This window comes from Ostrea edulis, chromosome 1 (genome assembly GCF_947568905.1).
Source record: "Ostrea edulis chromosome 1, xbOstEdul1.1, whole genome shotgun sequence".
Classification (NCBI taxonomy): domain Eukaryota; kingdom Metazoa; phylum Mollusca; class Bivalvia; order Ostreida; family Ostreidae; genus Ostrea; species Ostrea edulis.
In genome coordinates, this window is record NC_079164.1 from 32,940,471 (window position 1) to 32,963,845 (window position 23,375).

The 23,375-nt window shown below is 35.9% G+C and overlaps 1 protein-coding gene and 1 long non-coding RNA gene across 3 annotated transcripts; one reads left to right on the forward strand and one right to left on the reverse strand.

Annotated features, from left to right (window-relative positions):
• Positions 1-22,283, reverse strand: LOC125659773 (uncharacterized). Of its 2 annotated transcripts, XM_048891559.2 has the most exons (10): positions 22,040-22,262; positions 19,627-19,730; positions 15,675-15,820; positions 15,023-15,159; positions 14,775-14,804; positions 9,596-9,743; positions 7,032-7,174; positions 4,911-5,042; positions 2,314-2,551; positions 1-1,019 (listed from the first exon to the last, which is right to left on the reverse strand). In XM_048891559.2, exons 1-10 carry the CDS (start codon positions 22,158-22,160, stop codon positions 887-889), a joined length of 1,332 nt encoding a protein of 443 aa, XP_048747516.2. In that variant the 5' UTR covers positions 22,161-22,262; the 3' UTR covers positions 1-886. The 2 variants fall into 2 exon arrangements, with proteins under 2 accessions (XP_048747516.2, XP_048747523.2); XM_048891566.2 differs by lacking the exon at positions 14,775-14,804 and having other exon boundaries at positions 22,040-22,283.
• Positions 7,614-9,774, forward strand: LOC130048760 (uncharacterized). The gene is made up of 2 exons (XR_008797374.1): positions 7,614-8,304; positions 9,353-9,774. It is a non-coding gene; the product is annotated as an uncharacterized LOC130048760 (long non-coding RNA).
• Positions 22,284-23,375: the final 1,092 nt, after the last annotated feature.

Consider the following 23,375-nt stretch of genomic DNA (forward strand, 5'->3'; position numbering starts at 1 on the left):
TTTCCATATTAGAATAATTTACATACAAAGGAAAGTCATCAATATACAATAAAAACAGATGGGGACCCAATATTGATCCCTGTGGTACTCCTACACATGTACAATGATAGGTAAGATATCAGATGTACAGGAACCCATTTCACACTTTGGATATGATCACGTAAATATGATGCAAACCAATCTATTGACATATTGTCAAAATTATAACATTTCAATTTTTTCAATAAGAATAGAGTGATTGACGAGATGGTTTTAGCAAAGTAAATAAAAGTAGTTCGAATGAGATTCCCTGATCCATAGCATGTAGCTAAGTGTCTATTACATTGTAAAGCAGTTTGACAAAAGGCGGAATGTTTTAAACCCTGTGCTGATTTTGTTATAAGTTTAAAGTTTAAGGTGAAAAAGCGTATTTGGTAAGTTACGTGTTTTTCAAAAAATTTAAAAATCCTTGATACCACAGAAATTGATCAATAGTTTTAGTAGACAGGGTCATCAGCACTTTATCAATCTAATATTAATTTTATTGTTAATATTTCATAAAATAAAAAGAAGTATCAAAATGCGCTAACGATACACTAATTACTTTGCTATATTAACACACGAACAACTTCAAAAATTATGTTGCGTGAATTTTTCTATTCCATACAAATTATGAAAACATCATTTTGGTCTGAATGAAAATATACTTTTCCCTCGATAGTTTTCCGTTATGGATTGCAAAACGTCCTTTAGATGGTAAAGTTGGTGAATATGTATTGCAACAATTTTAGCACATTCTTCAAAACAATTAACGAAAAAGACTTTCTCTCTTTTGAAATGAGTTACGTGTCTTTGAGTACGTATAAATAGCGGAGATATGATTTTAGCCTTCTTAAGTATAATTCCCCTACGTCTTCAGAGCTCGGATCTCTTTCTCCAAAACAGTCGTCATCCTAATCGCTTCGTCGGCTTTCTCTCCTCCGATGTTTTTTAACCCAATAAGAGCTGCTTCCCTGACGTTTGAGATTATGTCATTTCTCCTACAAAGAACAGCGAATGAGCAATTTACTAACTAGATGAAAATTCTTTTGTTCAGCTGTTGTGATTTTTAAAACATTTTGTTTAAATCTTTATTCCCATGCAAAATGTTGACCTATATTGTGGCCCCAACCTGGCCCCAAATGATTACGACATAACCAAACTTGAATTCATACAACATGGGGATGTCTCAATACCATTATAACTAACATGATCTTGCTGTTCTGCAGACAAAGACCTATTAAAAGATTTTCTTTCTTGTATACATACATTTCGTAAAATGAAAAAGTGAAGATAACGAACAGTGATAAATCTCATAAATCCTATTAAGAATATAACATTCAAAGGACATACACGGATCCCTGGATACACCAGAGGTAGGATCAGGTGCCTAGTAGGAGTAAACATCCACTGTTGACCGGTCACACCTGCCGTGAGCCCTATATCTTGATCAGGCAAACGTAGTAATCCGTAGTCAAAAATTAATGAAGTGTCAAAGCTAATTTTCAGAAATGTCTTTGAAATGTACTTCTTAATGGAGCGGACAATATTTTTTACGTGCAGAAATGTTTGATCTCTAACCTTTAACATAATGATCTCAAAATCAAGAACGATGATGTACGTCTTAGTGTTGATGTCAATCAAGCAAAGGGTTCTCAAAATATTGAGCAGATAATATTTTCTTATGACAGAAGTAGTTTTACCTTGACTTTTGATCCTTTAACCTCAAAATCAAAAGCGATCCTCTAATCTTTTGGGTTTACCAGTGAACTTTTTTGATGTCGTTTGATGACTATCAAACAAACGCTTCAGACGATATTGAGCGGACAATATTTTTATGTGTTCGGAGTAGTTTAGCCCCTGACATTAGACCTTGTGACCTCAAAATCAACAGGGGTCATTTCAAACATAGTCATCCTTAGGGGCTACCAGTATACCAAACTTGATGTTTGTAAAGCAAATGTTCTCAAGATATTGAACGGACAGCAGTTAGGTTTACCGACCAACCGACAGGTGTAGATCAATACCACAACCCTCTTTTTCAAAGGGGCATAAAAATAATCATTATATGTAAAATACCTTTTAAAAAAATAACGGCGACACTTCACGTTTGGGATGTCACTTTGATCAAATTGATAACAAATGAGTTGCATCGGAATTCTTGTTTAAACTATACTCCATTTTAAATCAAAAGCATGAACGTCAAATTTGCTGGGCAAATAGAGCCCGTATCACCATCTGACAGGGTTTTTTTTTTAAATCAAAAATACGATGAAGAATTCATTAACAGTTTACCAAAGGTTAACCAGCAATTCTACAGCTGATGTTGCTTTAACGTGTCCAAGAGCTAAACAAGCCGCTTCCCGAACAACTCTGTCTTTGGATTTCAGGCACTTCTTTAGGCTGACAATTGTCTCGATGTCGTTGGATCCTGTCCTTGCCAAAGAGATGATGGCTACAGCCTGTATGTTGACGTCATTGTCTGTTAGCAGGTCAAGCAGAGCATCGATCACAGTTGCACTTTTGTACTTGCCTTGGTAAGACAGAAAGTATTTGTACTGATACTGTAGACCTATAGTGGCTTCCATCAATACTTCACAACAACATATCGATAAATCAGAGAAACGACAGAAGACATTCTGGTAAATGACGTTAATATTGATATTTAATGACACGCCCTCGTGCTAATCATTCAAGTTCGATTTAATCGATATTGATCCCGTTGTTTGTTTGTTTGGTTGTTGTTGTTTGACAAAAGTTTCATTCTTATAACTTTTTGGGATCAAATTCTATTTTTGTAGTAGCTGTAGCAGTGACGCTGAATGGCAGTTTTTAGCTAGATAATAAGATATAACATTACCCTGATAGAAATCACAGAGGTATTATTTCAAAGACTTTCTGTTGTATTTTGAGGCTTTCGCCCATGCATTTTAAGGCATAAAAATCATATTTGTGAGTATGAACATCAAAAAATTGTAAGATGCAAAATTATCATAAACAGACATGAATACGCTGTTTTCCTTTGTCGAACTCTTTCTGTGTTCTGAGACGAAAAAGATATTTATTGTACACATGCTGCAGGAACAAAAACGTTTATCATGAAGTTCATATATTGCCTAAGAAGATCTTCACTTCAACTGAGTGGTACAAAAAATCATTTTTTGTGTGTTTGTTTATTTGTTTAGAATATTATTTTACGTCCCATTCCAGTACTGCGCGTACCAAAAAAAAAAAAACAAGAGGCCCATGGGCCACATCGCTCACCTGAGTCACTTTGGCCCATATCTGAAGACTTTCCATATATATTTCCATGTAAAATCTTAGTCCCTATTATGGCCCAAACTACCCTTTGAATCTACACTATGTCAAAAAGCTCTCATGTAAATGTCAACTTCTTTGGCCCAATGGTTCTTGAGAAGAAGATTTTTAAAGCTTTCTTCTATATTTGTATGTAAAACTTTGACCCCCCCCCCCCCCCCACTTGTGGCCCCATCCGACCCCCCAGGGGCCATGATTTGAACAAACTTGTATCTGCACTATGTCAGGAAGGTTTCAGGTAAATTTCTGCTCTTCTGGCCCAGTGGTTCTTGAGAAGAAGATTTTTAAATGACCCCACCCTATTTTTGCATTTTTATGATTATCTCCCCTTTGAAAGGGACATGGCCCTTCATTTGAACAAACTTGAAAGTCCGTCACCCAAGGATGCTTTTGGCCATGTTTGGTTGAAATTAGCCCAGTGGTTCTGGAGAAGAAGTCGAAAATGTGAAAAGTTTAACAGACAGACAGACGGACAGACGACGGACAAAAAGCGATCAGAAAAGCTCACTTGAGCTTTCAGCTCAGGTGAGCTAAAAACTATAGTTTTTTGTTTATTTGTTTAGAATATTCGAGAACTGCGCGGTACAAATTTTTTTTTTTTTTTGATTTTTTTTTTTTTTTTTTTTTTTTTTAATTTGTTTAGAATATTGTTTTTTATGTCTTTATGCAGATAACTAGTTTTATGTAAAGTGCAGTAAAATTATGACATCCATGGAGTTCTTTATCGCGCCAACGACTACACGTTTTTAAGGTCATATAAAAAAGACCCATGACTATCACTTCTAAATGCTGGGCGCTTGGCGAAGGAACAGTCACTACCTATGTTACACGTCATAGGTTTGACACGGCGCCGGGATAGAACCTGGTCTCCCGGTTTCGAATCGAACGCCCTAGCCATTACGATACCGCCACCGATTTATCAAATTCGTATTGGTATGATTGATTGTTTGATTGATTGATTGATGGATGGATGGATGGATGGATGGATGTTTTCCGCCACACTCAACAATTTTTCAGTGAACTGGTGGCGCCCAGTTTTTATTGGTGGAAGAGAGAACCCAGATACAACGTACCTGGGAAGAGACTACCGACCTTCCGAAAGTAAACTGGGAAACTTTCTCACTTACCGGCGCGAGCGGGATTCGAACCCGCGCTGACAGAGGTGAGAGGCCGTATTGGTATGAAACATGTCGGACAACATTCGATCTAACGACTGGTTGTATTAGCAAATAAGATCATTATAACGACCATACTATTAGCGAAATGCTGACATTAAGCTGTTCAATCCCATGTAACATTAACTTGTGTCAGTAGCTGTATTTATCTAAAAATTGATTATAGGCAGAACATGATCTCGCATATCGATTCAGTTGACACGTAAACATCATATGCAGATGATAATGGGATATCGCTACAAAGGAGAAGGTTCCTGCATCACAGACGAGCTCATATTTTAAGTTTGGGAAAAACAATATTGATCATGATGACAGATATTAAGTAATGGCAATTAATGACAGAGGGTCAAACTAAACTAGCTGAAAAGGATATTTGCGCAAACTCAGTATCCAAAGTACCTAAATTTTCGATGGCTTGTACTCTGACAGAAGAATCCATTCTGAAGACCTCTCGCATGGCGTAACTCTCCCTGGCCTGTTCCTGGATCCGTAGCCATAGAGGATGGACGACATCGTCAACAGAGCAAAACTCTATAGAAAAAAAAACATCAATTGGTCTTTTTCACGAAACTGAAGAAAATGTGTCTTAATCTGATTGCTTGTAAACCATTGTGTTTAAAATGAATAATAATGTATGTTACTAGATGATAAATTTTCATAAATTGAAAAATCCATTTTATTACATTTACATATTCCGATATTTTGTCAGTAATAAAACTATGCCGTTTCAGTGCATTTCTCGAAAAGAGCACGGATTTCTGAACTTGACCTAAAAGCCTACACATGTATATATAAAGTACAAGAGGTCCATGGGCCACAACACTTACCTGAGTCATTCTGTATATATAAAGTACAAGAGGTCCATGGGCCACAACACTTACCTGAGTCATTCTGTATATATAAAGTACAAGAGTTCCATGGACCACAACACTTACCTGAGTCATTCTGTATATATAAAGTACAAGAAGTCCATGGACCACAACACTTACCCGAGTCATTCTGTATATATAAAGTACAAGAGGTCCATGGGCCACAACACTTACCCGAGTCATTCTGTATATATAAAGTACAAGAGGTCCATGGGCCACAACACTTACCTGAGTCAATATGGTCTGCTGTTCTTCAGGAGATTTTTTAAAAAAGATTTTTCATCCTCTTTTTTCCCACGGAAAAATCTGAACCAATATTATAATCCCATCAAGGTCAAACGGGCTCATGAATTAACCCAACTTGAATTCGCACGAGATACGGATGTCCTACATTCCCCTATGTATAATGTAAAATTCTAGCCCCGATTCTAGCCCCACCAGAACCCCATGATCCATATTTTAAAACAAAATTTTCAAATGTTTCCCCAATACATTCTCGTGTAAAACTTTGAATCTGTATTGTGGCCCAAACCTACCCTCAGGACACTTGAATCTGCACTGTCCGGAGATATTTGCATATTGATACAGTGTATCAATAATACTGGATCTATTGCTCTTGAGAATAAGATTTCCCCCAAAAAAATCTTATGAAAACTTTGATCCCCTAAAGAGGCTCCATCCTACCCCCAGTTCAGGATTTGAATAAACTTATATCTGCATGCACTACATGAGCATGTTTGCTTATTACTATGACCAAGCATAGCCCTGTTGCTCTTGAGAAAAAAGATTTATAAAGTTTTACCCTATATTATCCAATATAAAACTTTGATCCCGTATTGTGATCCCACTCTATTCACCACGGTCATGATTTGAACAAACTTGAATCCGTACTACCTGTGGATGCTTGCATATAAAAATGACTTATAAAGGCCCTGTTGTTCTTGAGAAGATTTTTTTTTAAGTTCCTTATATATCCCCATGTAAAACTGGTCCGCTTTTGTGGGCCCACTTCCGGGGCGATGATTCGAACAATTTTGAATCTACATTCTTTAAGGAAACTTTCACATAAATGTTATCTTTTTCTGGTCCAGTGATTCTTGAGAAGATTTTTTTTAAAGTTCGCTATTTCTTGATTATCCCATATTTTAAAAAAAAGGATGTAACCCTTCATTTGAAAACTTTCAAATCCCATTACCAAAGGACGCTCTATGCGTAAAAAAAGTTTGGTTAAAATTGGCCCAGTTTTCTGGAGAATAAGTAAAAAAGAATGCGTAAAGTTTAGAGACGGACAGACAGGCGCAAAGTATACGGCGCGGATCTAAGAAGTCTGATTTTAAGTAGATTGTACAGATACACATATCACATTTTTAGCACCTTTGGCGGAAGAGACCTTACGCTAAATCAAGTACATCGCAAAACGTCTATTGTTATGGGTTACCTTATGTCGAGTCAAATCCAAGCTATACCAGCAAAGACTTAATTTCCGCTATGTATCGTACACGCCAAGCACATGCATTTACAGTATTGCCCCCCCCCCTCCCCCCCCCACCGCCCCCCATCCCATTGTTTTATACCTCCCACGATACAAACCACCAAGACATTTATTCCTTTTATATTGTGCTTTGTAATGTGTCATTATAGATATTCCTACCAATATAATTTTCTTTCTTCAACATTTCGTCAGAGCTTTCCATCATCTCTCGATGGAGGATGGACATTAGCCATTCTGTGTCCTTGTCACCAAACGTCTCCTCAAAATCGTCTTTAAAATCTTTCAAGAGTTTTGTCCTGAATCTTGCATAAAATAAAAGAGAAAATGTTATAATTAAATTATGATTATGATCTGAATTTGATCAGCCCTGACCTTTGGAAAACCATATACATGTACATGCTTGGTTACCAGTTCTTTTATTCATTTCCTCAGAACATAATAAGTACACTGACAGACTTTTAAAAAACGCAATAAAGAACAGTTTTCTGTGTTATTTATTAATTCATCAATACAGTAAGCAAATATCTGCGGTATAAAACATTTTATGATAAAAGTCAATATCCATTCACTTTAAATGCCATTGTTAATCCCAGAGAGGATACAGGTTGAATGGAATCAAGAGGGATGCGTCAAACACGTGGTCTTGGTCAATATTGGTATGCCCACCATTAGCTTAGGCGACGTGTCATTGACTGACATACACTCCGAATGGTTCTTTGGCAATGTTCTGTCACTCTTCTAACAACGCCCCTCCCATTTCTTGCGGATTCTGTGGCCAAGACGGGCGGTTGTATACACGTCTGCGTAGCTCGTCCACCAAATGGTCAATCGAGTTTCAGTTCGGGGACAAACCAAGAACGTTGATGCCGTTTGTTTGAAGGAAATTTTAATTCAATTTTGCCGTGTGTGCCCGCTTGTCCAGCTGAGAAATTAATCCATTGCCTTGCCTATGCTGCTGCATTAATGGCACTAACACAGGCTACAGAGTATTTTGTCTACATACTGTCTGACATTTAAAGTTCCATTCAAAATGACCAACTGTGAGGGGAAATTTGTGTAAATCGCACCGCAGACCATGACGCTACCTCCGCCGAGTCTGCCATGTGACACAGTTGTCTACATAACGTTCCCGTACATGATGGTAAACTCCAGATCTGTCGTCATGCAGCATTACTAACGTTAACTCTGTACTCGTCAGAGAACAAGACCAGTGCCCATTTCAGGGTTGCTTCAGCCTCTATCTGGTCCACTGCGCTCTGTGACGTCAGTGATGCGGTTTAAGTTGTCGTCCTTTGTAAGGTTTCCTGCAGCGGATATCATGGCGTTTCAATAATTTGGATACTGTTCTAGGATGAATATACACAATGACGTACAATCGTTTGTCTCGCCGCAGTTCCAGCAGCCGTAAACCTATCCCGCAAGTTGCGTTGCCGTATGTATGCTTGTCGACGTGTCGTTGGGCGATCATTTATTGATTCCGTCTGACGACATTGTCGCGGATTATTGTATATGTACAGGGATGGTCATTAAATCGTCTTGCTAAATCCCGCTCGCTAACGCCTGCTTGTAGGATACCGACGGTTTGGTTTCGCATTTCATTGTTTGAACGCTGCATATTTTTTTAATCTCCTCTGTTGATTGTGCATCTGTAATCACCAAAAGAATTGTTTTGTCACGACAAAACTCGTTTGTCACTTTTCATTGGTTTTGAATAACGCCCGAAAAATAAAAATTCCATGCAGTGCTACTGACATTGAGTGCATAATGAACGCGTGTACAAGTATTGGATTTTAAGGAGGTACTCTACAACGTCATTCGCGGGTTCGAATCCAGCCGGGGTTATAATTTTTTTTCAGATTGTTTTCTACTAAAACTGCATTTTTTACTTAATGAAGTAAATTTTGGAAGTTTTCAATTTCAAAATATTGTTGTACAAATCCTCCACTTTTCATCCATATCAAATTTCTCTGGTGTATCATACCTCCTTAAAAATCATCACGATGTATGGTGAGTGAAGTGTGCAATAAATATTATCAAAAATATTATGAAAACAATTATTTGGTGAAAAGATATGTTGCGTTTTAAAGTCTGTCATTATATAACGGTACATGAGGTACACATACCATCTTAACAATTTTACGTAATCGTCAGAGGTTTTGTTTGTTGTTTTGCGTCCCATTCGAGATTTTACTTATAGAGAGGCGTCAACAGCTGTGGGTAAATGTGAAAGTGCCACAAAGTATGCATGGCGCTCAAATTCTAAGATAGCAGAGTGGTTTCTTAATAGTGTTAACTCCTACCGTGACACGTGACATCCGTTCTTAACGTCATATCACTTCTAATGCTGAGAATATATATATATATATATATATATATATATATATATATATATATATATATTATTATTATCAATTCTCCGGGACTACTTTCCCCTACGAATAATATTCTATCAAAACTCTGACAAAAACTTTGAATTACAGCTTTGTGACCTTGTCTGAAACTTGAGAGGCGCCTGCTAAATCCAAATTTGTGAAAAAAGTGGGACGGATCAAAGACAGACTGACAACTGCCATAGCACTACCTGTATAAGTCTGCCACAGCACTACCTGTATAAGTCTGCCACAGCACTACCTGTATAAGTCTGCCATAGCACTACCTGTATAAGAGTGTCCGCAGTGTTTTGCAGACAACACACTGGAATTTAGAAGATATGAAAGACATACTTTTCCCAGCTGATGGTTGTTTCTTTGTCAAAGGACTGATTCCAGTATGTGGTGGCATCTTCCAGGTGGAGTCTGGACATCTTTGTTTTAGACAAACTTTTATTTAGATTAGTCAACGTTTTCTGTCTTTTGAAAGATTTTCTCAGGTCTGAAATTTCAAAATAAACGAAATAAGTACTTTCTTAATTCATCAATGAAGTTTTCAGTGAACATATTCGTAAAACTGTGGACTTTGAATATATATATATATATATATATATATATATATATATATATATATATATATATATATATATATTCTGTATTTTACTTCCAAAAAGAGACTTTGATATATATATATATATGGAGAGAGAGAGAGAGAGAGAGAGAGAGAGAGAGAGAGAGAGAGAGAGAGAGAGATGTATTTCAGGAGGGAGTGTGATTAGAGATATTTTTACCTGTATCTAATTTTAAAACATAATCTTACATAAAAACTTTGATGTGTTCACAATAGTATTTTACTAATGAAGTAATTTTATTGAATTGATTGAATAAGTAATTCACACCGAAAAGAGAAGATGTGAGGTGAAATTATTAGAGATTCGTTCATTTGCCGTACCTCCGCCAAGGAAGTTAATTGTGTTCCTGCTTGTTTGACAGCATGTTTGTTTCCTAAAGACGTTCGCACTTGAGTATTGTATATAATTGAATTTTTTTTTTTAAATATATTTTTGATTTCTACATTAAAGGATGAATTATGAAATTAAAAGGAAAATTCAGAGTCTTAGTTCTTTTTACTGAGCGACAATAAGTTAACCTTGACATTTTTGCTCTTAAAATTTACTTACAATTTATTTACATAAACTAGATTTATCTATTGGTGTCAACGCAACATAAGCAACACAAATCAATCAATATATAAATCATAAACGCATAAGCTGCTCCAACTACGTACAGTACCTGGTCATAAGCGAGATATCATTTTATTTTTGCACTATGTATTTCATTGAAAAATGCCTTTTGATAAAAACTCATTGCAGCATTACTTATACATGTATATGATTTTAAATAAATATGGATATGATATTTTTTTAAAAAAATAGAATTTTTTGTAGTTTCTTCACATAATTTCAAAATAATTTGCGGTGAAATCACACGACAAATGCAAAATTGAAATTTTACGGCATTATTATAGTATTTTAAGGTTAAAAATTTTGCCTTGATGAATTCATAAACTATTCTCAATGAGCATAGTATCACAATTTGCTTAGCATCATGGGGGGGGGGGGGGGGTGGGTTAAACAATTTTGCATAATAAGTGAAAAAAATCATGAAAATTGGGACTAAACTGACCTCATAATAATCTTTTTTTTTAAAATGTTTTACAATGAAACACATGCATATAGTGAAAAGTGAAATGACGACTCACTTGTGGCCAGGTACAGTAGGTACAATGTACTAGTTCAATACTCATTGTATCGTCCAAAATATATCAAATATTTGCTACTTAACCCTATCCACGTGAAAGTTTTTATGTCAATTAAAATTTTTGGAGTTTGGAAAGCATTGTATTTTGTGGCGGAAGGATTAAAAAAAACTATAGATTGGCAAAATTTCTATTTCATTTAAAACACTGTCTATATTCATCCTCCTTCACATATTTCATTTTTGTAATATATTCAAATGTTGTAGATTCATGAACTGGGTTGTATATTTTCCCAAAGAGACCACCGATTCTTGAAAACTTCTACATCAAGTAATCCGAAATTTTGTAAGAAAATTAGTTTCTTGGTTAATGATTCAAAAAATTGATCTATAACCCTCACTTTTTGAGAGTATATTTTAAAACATTGACAATCCTCCTAGAATGTACTTTTGAACTCTAAAATTTTTACGTATTGTAAGTGCAAAAGGTCCATAAACTATATTCGATCTACTACATGTAGCATTAGATTTGTTCATATCTGTAAAAGGTCACAATAAGCAAAATTTTAGCGATTAGGAAAGGGCGGGGGAGCAAAGCGACCGAGTCCATCCTTAATTGCTAAAAATTCAACTTAGAACATAATCCACTTTCAAAGTTCTGAGCCAATCAAACGTTTTCTCTCTTGTCTTTGTTACTCAAAGCTGTCAAATTTGACGTCACCGTGAACTTAACGATTCACTTAATATTTACCGATTGTTGATTGGATGAAAAAGTGGGTTATGTTCTTAATATTGTTAGAGGAGACATGTATGTGTGTGCAGTAATCTAAGTATAAGTTAGAGTATATTAAGTGAAATCTTAATGGATAAGAAGGGGCGGAGCGAACGTTAGTGAGCGAGCCCCTTCTTATCCAATAAGATTTCACTTAATATACTCTAACTGGCTTAGAATGTAACATAGTTTTTCATTGGCTGGGAACGATAGGCGCAATTTGACGTCATATAACGTGTATCAGAAGAAGCTGTGACAAGTCGTAGTAGTCATCGCAGTAATGCCGTACATACTTATCAGAGGGAGCAGTTTAAGATTCTCAATGACATAAGTAACACTCTAGGAGCTCCGGCTCCTATTTCGACTCCTACTACGACTTCTACTACTGTGAAGTGCGAATCAAACATGGAAAAAGGTGCTATTATTAACCCACCCGCGGTTAATTGTGAAATCTCGAAACAAGTTGGAATCCAGGCTTCGACAGGAATCTTGAAAATAGAAGTGCCAGAAAATGTCGGTAAAATCATCATAGTTAAAGGTGAAAAGAAGATGGATTTGGAAATTTAAATAGTGACAATTTTTCCTCTTTTTTATGTTTTTTAAGAGAAGGGGGGGGGTGTCAGACTGTTCTCTCATTTAATCGATGTCTAAATAAGCCATTTTGTTGTAAGTTTTTTTTGTTTTTTTGACAATGTAATAAAGTTGTCTGAAACATTTACAATGTCATAAAATTTATTTTCAAATAGCCAATCACAGTCAGTCACGTGATATCTCTCTGTTGGGAATTCTTAATGAATAAGTGAGCCACTTAATGAACAACTTCTTGAAATCTGATTGGTCGACAAACTAGGTTATATTCTAATGTAATGATTGATTGAGTTTGCTTATAATTAGTTGACACCAATGGACAAAACAAGTTAGGCGAATAGATTGAAAATAAATTTTAAGAGCAAGATGACTAAATTTAACACACTGTTGCTCAATAACAAGCGTTATGACCCTTATTTTTTCTTTTAGTTTTTATAATTTCCCTGGCCTTCTATGCAGAAATAAAAAATATACTTCCACAAGAATTGACAGCACTACAAAATTCAGGTTCGAACTTCTTTAATATCAAGATTATTGAGAGGATTAATACACAAATACTTTTCTACGGTCAGTTTTTAAGGAGGACCAAGAATTGCTGGGGTTAGATGATGTTGGTTTGAACTTGGCAGAGGTTTGTGCTCTCTTTATAACATTCTTCACAATTTAAATAATACCGTATTTCTTTCTGTGAAAAGAGTACACCACGTGTGGTTTATCGCTCCTTTAAAAAAGAGACAAACCTGTTAATTTCCACACTGTTACTAGTCGTTAAAGAACAGCAGTGAGCAATGATAAATAAAACATCCACAAAACCGAATTATGTGAGCTTTTAAGGAGGATTAACACACCAGGCAAAATGGTGATGAAGGTGTAATAAAAGAGATAAAAAACATTCTCCTGGCAATGACATTTATTGAATTTTCCTTATTCAGTGAAAAATTACACGTGTGGAAAAACAGTAAAAAGCCCTGCGGGCTTCAGCTCATAATGCACAGCTTCCCACCATAATTAATCCACTGAGCAAACCAGGAGTTATTTAACTACAGTATACTCCACTTATACTGAAGTCGCTTCTATTGAACAATCTATTATATTGAAGTAAAAATTAATCCCCAGTAACATTATTGATCAAGAAAAAGGGCTCACGGCGGGTGTAACCGGTCGACAGGGGATGTTTACTCCTAAGCACCTGATCCCACCTCTGGTGTGTCCAGGGGTTCGTGTTTGCCCAACTCTCCATTTTGTATTCCTTATAGGAGTTATGAGATTGATCACTGTTCTTTATCTTCACCTTTCATACAATTTAAACATCGGTTCTATTAAACTTTGGATATGATGAACGATTCAGGTTGGTCCCCTGAATTCCATTACATATGGAGTAGACTGTATATTTAAAGGGGAAAAGACTTTTACGATATATACCTGTACTTCCTTCAGAAATATTGTGATGATGTGTTTTCCCTCCTTAAGTGCTGAAAGGTCACCATATAGAGTGCTTAAGGGGAAAATGTTGTGGATCTAAGAATATGGACTATATACTACCTATCATCTGGACTGCATCATCTTTTGGTATTGAATATGCAAATAGGAAAGCTTGTTGGGTTTTTTTTTTTATTTTAAGACAATTCAAAACCACAGTACTTTTAGCATTAAATGCCAATGAATATGTAGTGAAGTTTGAACTGGAACTCTCCAAATTGAGCAGAAATTATTCGATGAACTTAAAACCAGTCTGGAAAGTGTGGGGTCTTAAAACAAAATCAAAACTTTCTTGTCAGGATAGTTTTAAAATAGTTTTTCAAATGTACGATACAGGAATAAATAATCAAAAATAAACTAGCGGCATGATTTTTGAATTACTAGGAAAAAAGTTAGGAATAGTATGAACACAAATTAATGATATTCTGTAATTGATCTGAAGAAGTGATCATAGCTTTTTTTAATTTTTGAATAAATGAATAACTATGCGATGGGTAATTATCTGCAAGAAATATTTCCTAATGACAGATTACCTTTTCTAACTACATGACTAAAAATTCTCAAAGCAATTATAGTATATACAGAAATGTAGAATAAATGCTTATAAATCATCCTTCATTTCTGCAAGAAGTGAGTATTAAGTTTAAAAGACACACAGTCTCCTTAAATTTTATGTTTATTAATACAATCATGTATTTCATTTTCTAAAATAAAAAGCAGATGTTATAAGTTTGAGTCAATGTGGATCTTCATAAAAACTCATAAATGAACAGTAACTTTTTCAAATATGATTGAAATATATAATTGTGCTCCACATGGGGTCCCAATTAGGGCAGTTCTAGTTTCCAATGAATTTAGATTTTCTGAATTCTCTGCAAACTGATTGATGAATGGTCACAACACAAATCAAAACATGTGAGTATAATTAGCGTTTACCGTTCTTATTTCCTGCTGGGTCACTTGTCACTAAATAGTTATACAAATATGCACTATCTTAAATATTCAGATTGTTTAATTAGTCTATCCAGCCAAAATCTAGAAATACACAATAATTATACCCTGTGGTGACACATCAACATTCAACAGCAATAATTTCACTGTACATTGTGGTATATGAAATCTGGCTTGTGTTTCACTGTACATTATGGTATATAAAATCTGGATTGTGGAACAAAATTACAAACCTGGTTTGCTGCTACCAGTTTTCTCTGCTTCAATTTCTGCTTGAACCTCTTCACAGATTTTATTCACCAAATCTTTACTTTCACTTTCCATATCATTACAGAGAGAAAACCATTCAAACCCTGCAAGTTGCAGTTTCCTGAAATAAAAGATAGTTATTAATTTTTTGAAAGATAAGTTTATCTTTTAGAACATTATATCTGCAAATACCTAGGTGCATAATTAAGGGCTCCATTGAAATGGAATAAATATTGATGATTTCTTTTTATGATATATGAAAATTATTTCCTTTATTTGTTTTTTCCTCTGTAAAATATTTGATTCTTAATATGATTTATTGTGTTTACTGTACAAAAGGACTTCAATACCCTACCTGTTGATACATATACTATTCCAATAATTCATATGCATACAAATATTGTAATTGTACCTTCTCTTCTAATATTGAAATCCTAGACTAGGTCATAGTAAATGAAACCCAACTTGTGGGGGGAGGGGAAATTAATCAACAATTGTAAATTGTTACCCAAGTGGTAGTTTTGAGAAAAAAAATTACTCTTCAACCATATCCACTCTGCTCCAATTCAACATGTTCAAAATGCACAGTATGTACAATACAACCTAGACATAGCTCTGATCGCAATACAGACTTACATGCCATTGTCCATGTGATCCAGTAGGTCATTTCTTTCATTCAGCTGCACTGGACAGATATTCTTCTTTGAAACATATGCCAAGGCCAGCTGATCTTGGCACAGTTTGGAACTGACTGATGCCTTGCTCATGATGAAGAGAAACATCTATAGAATAATTTTATTATGTTATATATAGCCAGATTGACAATGAACTCGGTATTTTAAAAATGTTCATGGAATTCAAAATCCCGAGGAAGTAAAGCCAATTTACTGACTCCCATTGGAGCCAAAGCTGCCTAAAAACACATTTGCTGACTGTATCATCTGGCTAGCTAAATCAGAGGTGGAAAAAGAGACATTTGCTAACATAATGACAGACAAAGTGGTCATCCATCTTGCAAAGCACAATAGTGTGCTTTCAATCAGCAATGCAGACAACAGTGAAAGTTTGGGACAAGCACTACAGCAGGCTGTGTAATGTTGAGTTTGAATACCCCTGAGACACTCTCCCTGAGGCCCCAGCTATTGCTGAACCCACCCCACCTGTAACCAATGTCTTAATTTGCAAAGCAATCAGCTGCAAGGTGAAATATGGCAAGGCAGCTAAATCATCTGGTATTATTGCTGAGATGCTGAAGGCAATTAGTTAGGGTTTTTTTGAGTTAATGAAGATCTTAATGGAGATATCTTCAGTAACGAAAGGATCCTGAGAGAATGGGAGGGGGGTTACATCCTCAACCTCTACACAGGCAAAAGTGAAGCTTTGAAGGGAGATAACTACAGAGGCATCAAACTCACCAATTGATTGAAGCTTTTAGAGAAAGTATTGGACTCTTACATCAGGAGACCGGTTAACATCAATGAGATACATCTAGCTTTGTGCCAGGTAGAGGCATCACACATGCCATCTTCATCATCTTCCAGCTGCAAGAGAAGTTCATTTCCACAGGAAAACCTATCTCTTTTGCTTTTGTTGACCTGGAGAAGATGTTCAATTAGGCCCCCCAGAAAATTTCCTTAGTAGGTCATAGGAAGTCTGGGAATCAAATATAGTACACTGTTCTGCAATGTCAGGAGTTGTATGAGAGTGAAAGATCAATACACTAAGGACTGTTGAGGAGTCCTCAGCCCACTTCTCCTCATCCTCATTCTGAAGGCACATTCACACCTCAAGTTATGCACCGGTGTGTCATGGCCTGGAAGACCAATATGAAAAACAAAGAACTCAAAGTAAACATAAAGTCACGAACTCAACTGAGTTCCTTATTTCAGGACTTCACATAGACCAGTTGCATGACTTTGGATTCTTTCCCTGCACTGTATGCCAGAATGGGGTGGGGGCCAACTTTTGCACAATGTGCCACTTTTGAAGTCATAAAAGTGCAGTGGCCTCAGAGGCAGTTTGACAAGTGTCCTTGACTATGTCTGCCTTAGATGTAATAGTGAGGCTCACAGCATGCCAGTCACCAAGTCGACATAGAGGGTACATCTTTAGATGCCATGTCATGGCCAGCTTCTGCTATCTTGGTGACATGTTCAATTGGGAGAGGGTTGTGATCAAGATTTGTGGCCTAGGGCAAGTTAAAGAAGTTACTACCCATCCTCACATCAAAATATGTGGCAATGAAGACCCCTGGCAAAGTGCTCTCTGCATGTGTCTGGTTTACCATGCTCTGCGGCAGCATCCTGCGCTCCAGTTGTGCCATACCTTCAATGACTCCACCACAACAATGTGGTAATGATCAGATGGATTGGATTTGCAGAGCTAAATCAAAGGATGAAGTCCAGTTTGAATCATTACTGGCTGAGCTGGGAATCAAGGAATCTGTGCTGAACAGCCAACATCTTTTATAACATGACCAAATAGAATGTATATCTTTGTGTATCAATGATATCAGGTACCTAGAAATCCCAGATTGTGGAGGTTGGGGCAGGCCAAAAGAAGACATACATGTAGTTGGAATGTATGTCTAAAAATCTTAAAGCTTGCAACCTGTCCGGCATCAGTCCACATGACAGAAATGCCTGAAATGTGGACATAGAATAAATCTAACTGTTGGCTAACCCAGCAACTGGGACTAAGACCAAACTTGGATAGAGACAGAGTTTATCACATTACAGTATTCAATTAGTTACTTAGTAAATGTACATGCAGATTGTCTAATAGACAAGTATAACAATACTTGCCCACTAATAGAATGTCATAGTCAAATAAAGGATAGTTGCCGGACTGTAGCTCTACAGTGAAAAAGTTGTAAAGGATCATCTCAATTTTCCTCAGAGAGCTAGTCCTGCAGCTACATGGAGGCAAAAATAATAGAATCATATGCAACTTAAGTATCCAATGAAATGGTGTTCATTTTATAAAGTCACTGACACGATGTAAGCATTCTCTATACAAATACTTTATATAATCAAGTAAGATTCAATTTCACTCATAACACGTACACACTTTGATTAGCTGACAGGCATTCATTATACACATAGATTTACTTGTCTACATCATATAATGGCTGCAGATGTGACATCAAAGAAGAGATTTTAAGTGTGTTGTCGTATATATATGTGTATGGTCGATATACATAATACAAATTAAAGTTTGAATAATTACATTCTAAAGAGTAAAGCTACTCTTGTCCATTAATTATACTTAGCTGCTACAACCACTTAAATCATGTCATATATATTTAGTGATATAAAATTAGCCTCATATCATACATATAATAGATAGTAAATACAGATATCAATTTTACAGCCACCTGTAAAACTCATCTGCCCAAGTCAAGGGTTTCTGATCCGCTACTCAGATACTCTCCTCACAAACTTGTGAGGAGAGGAGCGGATCAGAAACCCTTGACTTGGGAAAATGGTAAAACTTGGTATACAATACTAAATAGACAATGTTTGAGTTACAGGCCAGATTAATACAAAAATTGACAATTGCCTTTGCTCTTTTGTGACAGTATTAATTTGGAGAATAACCCATAAGTTTTCAAAGTTGTTTCTCATCCTTTTGTGTGCGTTTTACATATATTCATTTAGTCTAAGAAATAAATCTCAGTTTCGTAAATACATGAGGGTATGAACTGTGATGCTTTATGCCAGCAATACTTCATGAAGCATGTTAGCACTTCATGAAAAGTATGCTAGCATGAAGTGTTGCTGTTCATACCCTTATGTATTTTCAAAACTGAAATTACATTTCACTTTTATTTCTCTCAGAATATTCCCAGTCATTAAAACAGTCATATCATATTTATCAAGATTCATATATGCACATTGTTTACATTTATGAGGAAATGGCTATCATTTAAATTGGTAAAGATATCAAAAGCAGGCTGTCCAGCACCCTTGGACAAAAAATAAGGGCAAATTTTAGGGGTAAAATTTTAAAAAATTAGGGCTAAATTAGGGCTAAAATTAGGAATTTTTAACCAAATTGCGGAAGTTTTAATTATTTAAAAGGACTTACCTTGTCAAATTTGACAATAAAGAAACTCACATGACACACAAATAAGATGTAAGTACAGGAAGGGCGTATTCCAGTGTTCCATGGTCTCAGCTATTATTGGCTATAACCAATAAACAAGCTTGACACATGGATCCACAGGTCAACTGCCTTTCACTGCATCAGCATTATCTGAATAAGAACTGCAATCTACGTTAATAACACACATTTTGTATGAATGCATTTTGATTTTTCGAGACTGATAAAAAAGAAGGAATTGACATGAAAAATAAGGGCTTTTTTAGGATTTCCCCTTGAATTTTACATTTTTTTAGGAATTTTAGCAAAACTGAAAAAAATTAGGAATTTTTAGGAATTTTAGGGCCGCTGGACAGCCTGCAAAAGTAAAAGCATTGGAAATGCAAATATATACACACACACAATAAAGTATATTCAAATAAAGAAGTTTTGCATTACATACGCCTTACTTAAAGATTATGAATTAGATCGTGATTTTGTGTACCTTACAATCCACTATGATTCGCCCAATGGCGTTGAAGATGTCGGTGCCTGCAGTAGCATCAAGATCTGCCATCCATGCATGAATCCCTTTATTGCCAATCATATCTGAAATCATACAACAACATCAACCATAAAGATATTTTATTGCACTTTCTGTAGTGAAATTCAGAATTCTATCCATTTGATAAAAATCTATACTTTTACAGTTGTTATTTTCGCACTGTAAATAATAACAAATAAAAAACTAGTTCTAATTGTAACGGGGACCGTTACAGATGTTCCCCAAACCTCCCCCAATTAAAAAGTGATGTCCTTGTGAATCTATAGGAAAAAATCATTTTATTTCAGCCTTTAATTACATGTAGTACGTTCAATATGGTCATTTCAGTACTAAGAAATGAAAGAAAGCGCTGCACGTGCATACACGCGCACGCGTGTATGATTCCGAATTTTTGTTGATGTCGTTCAACAGGCATTTGTATCATATACCCACAGTATGAATTTCATAACGTTTCCAACAAATATAAGGAAGTTATAGCGATTTTAAAATCGTCCAATCAGAAATCAGCACACGTGCATGCACGTGATGAGCAGTAATTCTAACCACAGCAATTTGTAAGGAGTACCAAGACACATCAAAACCCCTAATATCAATAGAATTTGATGAAAAACAAAAACGTTGTCGTCCTTTAAAAATTGAAGATTTAAAAAACGTTGCATGCGCGTGTGCGTTGGCATTTTTATTGTTACACCAATATGTCGATACACATATTGTCTACGTATGCTGTGAATATCATCTCATTCGCTTTATAAATAAGATAGTTACAAACGTTTGAGTATTATCCAATCAAAATGAAGCGCACGTGCATGCGCGTGCAAATTGGTAATTTTGACCATGCAAATCAGTTAAGGGTCTCAATATCTACCTACGATATAAATTTCAAGCCATTTCAATGAACAACAAAAAAGTTAGACTGATTCCAAAGTTAGTGTACAAATTTTGTAATGCGCGTGCACGCGCATGCGTGCGCGTGCTGACAAAATAACTATTATTTTTCATATGTACAAATGATATACTATCATCCTATTTAGGTTTTATATCGATTCCTTCAATATTCTGATTTTCCATTTTTTGTACCAAAATTGCGCGCGTGCATGCACGTGAAGACAAAATGACTATCACTATGCACATCTACAAACGCTATACTATCATCCTGGAAAGTTTCATATCGATCCCTTTTGTAGTTTCTGAGAACACTACCGGACAAAAAAGTACCGGAGAAAAAGAATAATAATAATAAGAAGAAGAAACAGAGTAAAAACAATATGTTCCCAAACTTTGTTTGGGGAACATAATAATATCTTCAAAGTGTGAAGATAACAAATGGATCATTATTAAATGTCAATGATGAGTTACCAGAAAGTCAATAAAGAGACAACTAAAAGAGGTAAACAAAAAACCAAAGAAAATATAATAAACAGAAAATTCAATATCTTATCCATGGGAATCCGGGTTAGAATAGATCCTCAGTACCCCTTGCTTATCATAAGAGGCGACTAAATGGGATGGTCCTTCAAATGAGACTGCAAAAACTGAGGCCCTGTGTCACAGCAGGTGTGCCTTGATAAAGATCCCTCCCTGCTCAAAGGCCGTAAGCTTGTGTTGAGCATACGCCTTCACCGGCAATGGTGATGTCTCCATATGAGTGAAAAATTCTCGAGAGGGACGTTAAAGAATATTCAATCAATCAATATCTTATAGATGGATATAGAATTTATTTCACTTGTGATACAAAATTTTTTTTATCTTCACTCGTTCCTCACGCAAGTTTGTGAAAATAAGAAATAAAAATCCTCTCCTAGCGAATTCTATATCCAACAACAACAATATAAAAAAACAACCTGAATTTTATCCTCTGTTCATCCTTTTTCTCTCTTTTTTTCCCTTCTAAACAATACAACTACTTTACTCGACTACGTATGGCAAACATTTGGAATAATCTGCCAGAAGAGATAGTGACAGCACCATCTAAAAACATTAAAAAGGACTAGACAGGAATTCCTGTTCAACAATTACAAGGCCAACATTAATTTTAACAGGAAGTGGCGACAAGAATGACATTATATGGGAAGAGGACAGAGAGTCTGGTGAAACTAAGATAAGTAATACACCACAAAGTTTATTGTCTAGAATATACCCCGGGTGTGTGTCAACAGATATATGTACATTGTGTACTTTAAAAGCTAGACATATATATATATATATATATATATATATATACAAAACAACTGACTTTACAGATAAAGGATGGGTTATATAACTACATATTTTATAATCAAAAATGAATGTTAAGAGTTTGATATGATAGATATTTCGATATCTGCCATATTTCAACCCATCATGCAATTCTCACCTTTTATTTTTTTGACAACCTCTGCGTCCTCTGGGTCATAACTGAGCATCACTTCGTAACGTATTTTTCTTGTAGTGACCAGTGCCAGCTTTCCCTTCATTTTATCTTTTTGTAAAGCCATGTTGTATAAAAACTTAAACTAAGTGTATAAAACTTATTCAAGGTGTAAACTAAAGAAGCAGTGCATTCCTCGCGGAAGTGTTGACATGGGGCATGTAAACAACTGCATGCTTAACTTATCTCTAAAGCAAGGAGAGTATATACCTCGCTTCTCCGGGAGTTACCGTCCTTGCAACGCATAAGAAACGAGCGCAGACTAAATATGAAAAGATCCAGAATATTGTCCCCGAAGGAAAAGGGTTCTGCAATAAAAATCGTCTGATACTTTATATAAAATAGCAAGGCGGTGATTTTCCTGAAACTTTATCTAATATTCCCCATATAGCAATGCTGTGTTTTAATTTAACACAATGATTAATTAGATATTTCAACATGTTCTACCCTCCTTTAAAGTTCACCTACGCTGAAAGCTCGAGTAACTAAATATTCTGCATGGTCACCTTATGTCTGTCGTCCGTCCGTCTGTCCGTAAACTTTTCACATTTCCATCTTCTTCTCCAGAACCGCTGGACGAATTTCATTCAAAAATTGGTACAAATTATCTAAAGGTGAAGGGTTCAAAGGAAGGGCCATCAATCGGCAATCATCGGCTAATGCGCTACGCTCCATACTAACAGTGTGCGAGGTACGAGTCACGCGAGGAGTTTCGAGTAAAGGGGCATACCTACTTTAAAGGGATATAACAAGAACAAGCAAAAATTAGGTGGAGTCATTAAAAAATCTTCTTCTCAAGAACCACTGGGCCAGAAAAGTTGAAATTTGCATGAAAGCTTCCTGACATAGTGCAGATTCAAGTTTGTTCAAATCATGGCCCATGACGTACGGTGGGACCATAATAGGGGATCAAAGTTTTACTTACAAATATATAAGGGGAATTTTTTTTAAACGCCCGTCATTAGACGGGACGTATTATGTTATGGCACTGTCCGTGCGTCTGTCCGGCTGGTTGGTTGTCCGTCCAGGGTAATGTTTTCCGGACTTTTTTTCTGTAACGGATGCATGTACAATTTTGAAATTTGGTCACAATACCTCCCTGAAGAATTTTAAGAGTGAGTTTCAGCTGGATTGGTCCATCCTTGACCTACTTTAGAGCTAAAAAAGTAGTTCAAACAGTTTTCCGGACTTTTTTTCGTTACGGATACAGATTTTGCCCTGAAATTTACACATTTATAAGCTTCCTTTCAGAGGAATACAAGTTCAGTTTGCATTTCAGCTG